The sequence below is a fragment of the Neoarius graeffei genome, chromosome 4 (genome assembly GCF_027579695.1).
Source record: "Neoarius graeffei isolate fNeoGra1 chromosome 4, fNeoGra1.pri, whole genome shotgun sequence".
Classification (NCBI taxonomy): Eukaryota; Metazoa; Chordata; class Actinopteri; order Siluriformes; family Ariidae; genus Neoarius; species Neoarius graeffei.
In genome coordinates, this window is record NC_083572.1 from 71820171 (window position 1) to 71828646 (window position 8476).

Here is an 8476-nt window from a genome sequence, read left to right on the forward strand (position 1 = left end):
GAAGGACAGGGTGGCGTTTGGCTGGAGCATTTGACCATCGATTACTCTCACTTGGTCAAATGCATGCCGCAGAGTCTCGTCTCGCGACTGCTCTAACGGGAAATCCGCGAGGAATTCCCCGAGAGGAGGGGCCGGTGGCTCCTCACTCTGACGCGGAGCTGACGTAGACGGCTCTGTGACAGCTGCTCCCGCCAACGCGACACCGGGACCTCCCCCTGTTAAACTATGGCAGGACCCACTCTTCACTAAATGACTCATTAATTCCCGAAATCCCGGCCAATCAGTCCCCAAAATTATAGAGTGGGTGAGGCGAGGATTAACCGCCGCCTTTACTATAAATTTCTCCCCTCGAAACAGAATGTGAACTGACACTAAAGGGTAGCTGTGAACGTCCCCGTGCACACACAACACCTTCACCAATTGTGCCCCAATGCCTCATCTTGCATCAGGCTTTGGTGGATTGAGGTCTGATTACAACCAGAATCCACCAACGCCTGATACGTATCCCCTTGGATACTCACCAGTATGCGATACGCTCCGGCCCGATCGAGGGCGGCTCCTGGCGCGTCGGGGATCTGAACCACCGCGCCCACCTCCATTACTGAGTACTGCTGTTGGAGGTGGCCCGGCTCCCCGCAGCGCCAGCAAACCAGCCCGGGCTCCCTCTCTGCACTGGTGCTCTGGGGCTCACTCACCTGAGGGGGGGGAGAGACAGACACAGACGGGAGGAACGGGAGGGCACCGTGGGTGCGGCAGGCCGGCTGGGGTGGGGGAACGGGGCGAGGACGAGACACAGGAGGAGAGGGGGAGAGAGAGGAGAGGGGAGAAGAGGTTGTTTGCTGTCCTGCCGTCGGGACAGCCGCCAAATGGTCCTCCGCCAGCTCGATTGCCTGATCCAGCGACGCTGGACGGTGGCACTGGACCCACTCTGCAGCTCTGGCTGGTAGACGCGCGATGAACTGCTCCAGCGCCACCTGGTCGATGATCCCCTCGGCGTCGCGGTTGTCGGCCCTCAACCACCGCCCGCAGGCGTCCCAGAGTTGCTGGCCAAACGCGAACGGCCGGCCGACTTCCTCCAAGCGCAACACGCGGAAGCGCTGCCGTTGTTGCTCGGGGGTGCGCCCCACATGCTGGAGGATGGCCTGGCGAAGGTCCGCGTAGGCCAGCCGGCGGTCGGCAGGGAGCTGTACCGCGGCCAGCTGCGCCTCTCCCGTTAGCAGGGGAAGGAGGCGCGCCGCGCGTTGTTCCATCACAGAGTTCCATCACGTCACAGAGGAAAGACGCATCCGGGTCTTCCCAAACAGGAAGCCCTGGATGACAAATGAAGTCCAGACCCTGATCAGAGCCTGAAACTCGGCCTTCAGGATGGGGGACAGAGCTCTTTACAGCACCGCCAGAGCTGATCTGAGGAGGGGCATCAAACAGGCCAAGGACTCCTACAAGAGGAAAATAGAGGGATACCTGGAGGACAACAACCCACGACAGATGTGGAGGGGCATCCAGGCCCTAACCAATTACAAAGGCCAAACCCCTCCCGCCTCCCCCAGCAGCAGCACACTGGCAGAGGAGCTGAACAACTTCTTTGCCCGGTTTGAGACCACCACCACAAACCTCCAATCACTGCCTCCCCCTGATTCCAGCACCCCACCTCTTTCTCTCTTGGAACACGAGGTGAGGAAAAACCTGAGAGCAGTGAACCGCAGGAAAGCTGCTGGTCCGGATGGTATCCCAGGGGCGGTGATTAAAGCATGTGCAGACCAACTGGCAGGGATCCTCACCAAGATCTTTAACCTCTCCCTGACACATGCCACCGTCCCCACATGTCTGAAGGCCTCCACCATCATCCCCATCCCCAAAAAACCTGCCATAGATAGCCTCAACGATTACAGACCAATAGCCCTGACGTCTGTAATCATGAAGTGTTTAGAGCGATCGGTCTCCCAGCACATCAGAGACTGCCTCCCTCCCTCCTTCGACCCTCACCAGTTTGCATACAGGGCAAATCGGTCTACGGAGTATGCCATCGCCCTGACACTCCATACAGCACTGAGCCACCTGGAGAACAAGAAGAGCTATGTGAGGATGCTCTACGTGGACTACAGCTCTGCGTTTAATACTATCATCCCGGACATTCTCTTCAACAAACTCATGCAGTTACAGATCCCTCTCCCCATATGCAACTGGATTAAAAACTTCCTGACGAGTCGCCCACAGACTGTAAGACTCGGTCCCCACCACTCCTCCACACTCACACTCAGCACTGGGTCCCCTCAAGGATGTGTCCTGAGCCCTCTACTCTACGCCCTGTACACCCATGACTGCTCTCCAACCCACCCAACCAACCACATTATAAAATATGCGGATGACACCACCGTGGTTGGACTCATCTGTGGTGAGGACGAGACATCGTACAGGGCTGAGGTAGAGAAACTGTCGCTCTGGTGCTCAGAGAACAACCTGACCCTGAACGTCCAAAAGACAAAAGAACTCATCATGGACTTCAGGAAGAAAAGACAGGACCACGCCCCCCTCCTCATAAATGGAGAACGGGTGGAAACTGTCACCACCTTCAAGTTTCTGGGCACCCACATCTCCGCTGACCACACCTGGACTTTTAACATCAGGGCCCTAGTAAAGAAGGCTCAGCAGCGGCTGCACTTTCTGCGTGTTCTCAGGAAGAACAACCTGGACACTAAGCTGCTGCTGGCCTTCTATCACTCCTCTGTGGAGAGCGTGCTGACGTACTGTCTGGGTGTCTGGTACGCAGGGTCCACAGCTGTGGATAGGAAGGCGGTGCAGAGGGTCATAAACACCGCCCAAAAAATCATCGGCTGCCCTCTGCCCACCCTGGAACACATCTCCACATCCTGCTGCCTCAGAAGAACCAAGGCCATCACAGGAGACCCCTCACACCCTGCCCACCCCCTGTTTGATCTGTTGCCCTCGGGGAGACGCTTCAGGTCAATAAAGTCCCACACCAGCAGACTGACAAACAGCTTCTTCCCATGGGCCATCAGGACTGCCAACAACAACGGACACATACACACACACACACTCTCACAAACGGACTCACATAAACACCTCCACCCCAACAACCAACAAATCTACCTCCGCTTCTTGTTTAAGTACTTTATATTTATTGCTTTTTATCTGCAAATTGCACATTTTATGTCTCAATTTTGAGACTATAATTAACTCCCTGACGTTTTTATTCCCTGACGTTTTTTATTGTATATTCTGTGTCTCTTATGTGCATTTTATTTTTCTGGTGTATGGTGGCTCTGTGGGAGCACCCTCAATTTCGTTGTATCTCCCGGTACAATGACAATAAAGATTATTCTATTCTATTCTATTCTATTCTATTCTATTCTATTGGCCACCCCGAGGTCTCTGCAACCTGTTCAAAGAGCATGAGGAAGGCCTCGGGGTCGTCCTGCGGGCCCATCTTCGTCAGGGTGAAGGGGACCAGTCCCACGGCGGTGGACCCCGCCGACGCGAGGAGGTGCCGGAATACTTATGCACACTCCAGATTTCTGTTGTTGTTTTTTTCATCTTAGTTATTGTTTGTGTCACCAGAAAACAACAATTTGCACCTTTAAAGTGGTAGGCATGTTGTGTAAATCAAATGGTGCTAACCCTCCAAAAATCCATTTTGATTCCAGCTTATAATGCAACAAAACAGGCCAAATACCAAGGGGGATGAATACTTTTGCAAGACACTGTAAGTGTGGCAGTGACGTGATGTGTACAGACTGCAGTGAATGTCCAGGTGTTGCAATAAAGTAGAGTTTAACTTTAAACAAATAAGAAGCAAAACAATGTGGAGACTACTACTCAAAAAAAAAAAACTTTAAAAAGTGAGTAAACATTAGGTCATATTTAGAAAGATGAGTAAATTTTGTTTGTTTCTACATCCCTAGTTTACTGGACTGTATAAAAAAATTGTTCTGAATTCTTTTGTATCATCTGGGTGTCTAACCAGCAGGTGTGTGTGAAAGTGTTTTTGTGGATGCGGAAGATGATGACAATGAAGAGCCCATGCTCTTGCAGACAAGCAGTGATCCTACTGAAGCTCTGAAGAGGGAGCTCCATGATATCAGGCTCGACCTGCAGAGATATCAGCAAGACAGAAATCAGCTGCAGTATGTACCGTGTCTGTGCATACTGAATGTACTATGATTCTTCTGGCTAGTGTCGAGATTTTTTTTTGGTGAAAGATCTGTCTCTCTTTACAAACAGGACATGGCGCAAACTTCAAAAAGTGATGAGAAATTGGCTCCAGACAACAGGCAGTGATGCAGATACTGAAGAAAGAGAGAGCATTATACAAGAAATAAGCGAGGTATTTGCATCTCATTTCTTTCCGTATTCTAGTCAGCATTACAAAAATCAGAAGGAGAGTCAAATGAGAACAACCCTCTCAGTGTGCCTTACTTGTTTCTTCTGTTAGAATGACCTGATTCAGGCAGATGATGGTGGTCCATTTATTTTATTTTATTTTATTTTATTTTATTTTTTAAGGCCTGTTCATCCCAAAATGGATGCATTTTATTCTTTAGACAGATGGCAGAAATGCATGGTTCATTGTGAGAGGACCTTTTTTATATCATTCAAAAAGGTCACACTTATTTTGTTGCAAATAATAAATATATCACAGTTAACAGTGATTCAGATAAGTTAGCAGTCATTTTGATGAATAAAAGAAAACACCATTTGTAACTCTTTCTGTTTTAATCATGACACGAATAGTTCCCTTTTTACCAGCAGTTTATTGTATGTCGAGCACATACCAGTAGACTTGGGCCATGAGAACTAAAATAAAACATAAAAACAAGTTCATACATTCAAACGACATACACAACAAATAAACACAAATTACGTTAAATAAACTTCAACATACCTCATTGGCCACATAAACAACAAGAGTCCTGAGGAGATGACATAACCCCCCGGCCCCCACATGAAACCCCACTCCAAATTTTCCTAAGTTGAATTGGTTGCCATGGAAATACGGAAAAAATAAAAATCATAGAAATCCCAAAATGTCAAAAGGCACAACTCCGCTAGTCACTTAACATAACTGTTAGGTTTTGTGAAAAAATTCCTAATAGTTTTTGTGTTATGCTCCAGAAACTAAAATCTTTACAGACGGACAGACAGAGCAATAGCTATATCCCCCCATATTATATGCTGGGGGGGATAAAAGGGAGTAAAACGAACATTCAGCTAACATTTATGAGTAATACTTTACCTTAGGCTACATGAACTTCATACAAATGGTGCGGCTGCAATCTCTTGAATGGTAGATGTCCTGCTAATAAGTTTCATCCTTGCAATGCATAACAGTTCCTACTACATTTGCCCAGGTAAATAAAATGGGAAAGGTAACATTATACACAAAATAAAATGTGCAATGAACTGAACACAAACGGTCTGACAGCTACACCATTATTGGCCCAACCCAAAAAACGAAATGGTGAGATTCATGAGATCATTCAAGAGTCTGAACTTTATAAAACTCTTAATGCTCTGTTTCATACACGCACAGTCTATAAGTGAGCATGTTCAAGTGAATATAGTGATTATGGTCTGTTTATAATTGGTCCATCAGTTCTTAACACATGCATTTTGAAAAAATGCAAATATTAACTTCAAGTCAGGAAGACATTTTTTGGACCTGGGGTACAGGTTTCCATAGAGTAGCACGTATGTGTTCAGGAATTTTTTGTCATACAGATGTATCAGTTATGCAATGTGTTTGCATTAGAACAGTAGCCTTTAATCATTATTGACTATTGACTATTTATTTTGCACATCTCCACCAATTCTCTTGCACTGCTTGTTTTTCCATTCTAACTAAAAATTTTGTGTAAGAAAGAAAGAAATGTCAGTTATTTGATGTACTTAAATTGTGCAATTTGTAACACAGGAGAATACTTGAAAAGGTAAAAACTTTTAGGTCCCCATGCAGAATGACCATAAATAAGAATCTTCTGGGTTACATTTAACACACATTCTTTTGGGAGATCAGTTTAAGCATAAATCTGCCTGTGGGCATAACAGCTGTCAGGCGTATTATTGTTGCAGATGGCAGGTTCTCCAGTCAACCAGTGTTTCACATTGTGTTTACATGCGCCTTGTGTCTATGATACAAGTTTGACTGATTTGAATAATTAATTCCCCCCCAGCTAGAGATCCGTATTTCTGCTCTGTCTGAGAAAATGACTGATCGGAAGCCCATCGTGATCTGCCATGCTGCAAGAGTCAGCAGTATAGAAAGCCAGCTGCTGAGAGCCAACGTTAAAATATAGATGTCATGCATTCTTTTATGTTGTTGTGTTTTGCACCCCTTCTGGATTACCTGAATGGATCAGATAAAGCTGAGGAATTAGGAATTGCTTGAAACCTGTAGCTATTAACCTTGAGAGTCATGTCAAATTAAGTTCTTGCTATCTGTCAGACTTAAACTATCAGGAAACACGGTGATGTATTTTGCAAAAAATGTAGGCCAAGTGTAGGAATAGCAGCAACCGAAAGTATTATATATTTTCATGCTTACCATTTATTTATTTATTTGTAACAAAAACAGTTTTATATTTGTAGATCTTTGTGTGTAGTTTTATGTAAATAAATTGTCCTTTTTATATTTCTGTATATTTTCTTACTTTCTATGTGTCTGATCAATACGTGCATGTACTGTTGGTCTGGCTTCCACTGTTTTTGCAGTTCTTCCCATTAAAAAGAAACCTTGGCTAATAAGCACAATGTGTTTTGGAAAAGCTGGAAGCAAGATGTCTGTGACCTAGTGATTCCTTCCACATGCGCTCAGAGCCCAGAATACCATTCCCTCCAAAAACACACATCTCTTTTCCTTACAGTGGTTCGGTAGCAGATACTTGGGCCCTGTTTCTCTCTGGCTCTTACAGTCCCAGACAGATAGGAACTGCAGATGGAAACAAAATAGAACTGCTAAATACAGTAAATAAAAGCTGATTTGAGTGAGTGTGGGGCTGTCAGTGTTAAGAATATGTAGAGTTGTGCAACTTCCAGTTCAGTAACGTCACTGTTTGCGGGTATGCTTGAGTGACACAATGAACACAAGGCTAAAAGTTATTGCATAACACTCATCTTGAGTTTCCAGTCATTGTATGTACGTATAAATAATGTTTAAGGAAAGAATTCGGCCTAAAAAAATATAATTTATACTGTGTTATGAAATTGTTAGATAAGTAATGAATTAAAAAAAAAATTGTGCATACTGTTATCTGAAAATTGGGTAGTGTTGTTGTTGTTATTATTATTCAATAACAGCATATCCAAAAGTGTTTTATTCCTCTTGTACCACAACAATTTACCAACAAAAACAGATCACACTTTTAACCATTTGTAATTACAATTTAATGTTGCAGAATGTCTATGTGACAAGTTTATTTCTGTTATGCCTTATGTTGTAGCATCTATAAACAGTCTTTCCCTCAACAGGCTCTTTGTTTTCTGTGGAAGATTGTAATATCCATCCATCCATTATCTGCTGCAGCTTATCCTGTTCTACAGGGTCGCAGGCAAGCTGGAGCCTATCCCAGCTGACTATGGGCGAGAGGCAGGGTACACCCTGGACAAGTCGCCAGGTCATCACAGGGCTGACACATAGAGACAGACAACCATTCACACTCACATTCACACCTACGGTCAATTTAGAGTCACCAGTTAACCTAACCTGCATGTCTTTGGACTGCGGGGGAAACCGGAGCACCCGGAGGAAACCCACGCGGACACGGGGAGAACATACAAACTCCACACAGAAAGGCCCTCGCCGGCCACGGGGCTCGAACCCGGACCTTCTTGCCTCCGGCAACAGTGCCACTGCACCACCGTGCTGCCCAGATTGTAATACCAAAAAAAAAAAAAATACTGTAGCTTGTAACATTACTAAAAACCTGAAAGAACAAAAGTCCTCTGTCCTGAAGACAAACAACTGCACATTTTTAATACTTTCTTATTAGGCTTGGATTATGTGGGAAAATGTTCACATATTTGAATGAGTGTGTTAATAAATAACAATGATTTGCCTTGGAGCCAGAACTCTCCAACAAAACAAAGGAGCTTGTCATTGACTTCAGAAAACGACCGGTTAAAACAACTGCCAGCCTGGTGATCTCTGGAGAGGAGGTGGAACAGGTGGGGAGTTTCAAATACCTCAGTGTTCACCTCTCAGAGGACCTGACATGGGGAGTGAACACCAGAGAGGTGGTGAAGAAGGGCCAGCAGAGACTTCTTCCTGCGATCCCTGAGGAAAACTGGGCTCTCTCAGAAGCTCCTCACCATATATTGTCTATTATAGTTAATGTTTTACTTTCCATACCGGATTGTATTATATTTCAACTGCATCTCCTGAATGTATTAAGAAAACTTTCAAAATAAACCATGGAAAAAAAAAAAAGAAGCTCCTCACCAAATTCTACCAGTGCACCATACA

General features: G+C 45.3%; 1 protein-coding gene across 7 annotated transcripts in view; it reads left to right on the forward strand.

Annotated features, from left to right (window-relative positions):
* The window catches only part of sfi1 (SFI1 centrin binding protein), a 46966-nt gene extending 40317 nt beyond the window's left edge, over positions 1-6649 (forward strand). For 3 of the 7 annotated variants that reach the window (XM_060919613.1, XM_060919615.1, XM_060919619.1), the window contains 3 exons: positions 3983-4142; positions 4240-4342; positions 6189-6649. In XM_060919613.1, coding sequence (XP_060775596.1) covers positions 3983-4142; positions 4240-4342; positions 6189-6311 — 386 coding nt within the window. In that variant the 3' untranslated portion in view covers positions 6312-6649. Of the gene's footprint in view, positions 1-3982; positions 4143-4239; positions 4343-6188 lie in introns of those variants that run through there. The other 4 variants (XM_060919616.1, XM_060919617.1, XM_060919618.1 and 1 more) reach the window with 3 other exon arrangements.
* Positions 6650-8476: the final 1827 nt, after the last annotated feature.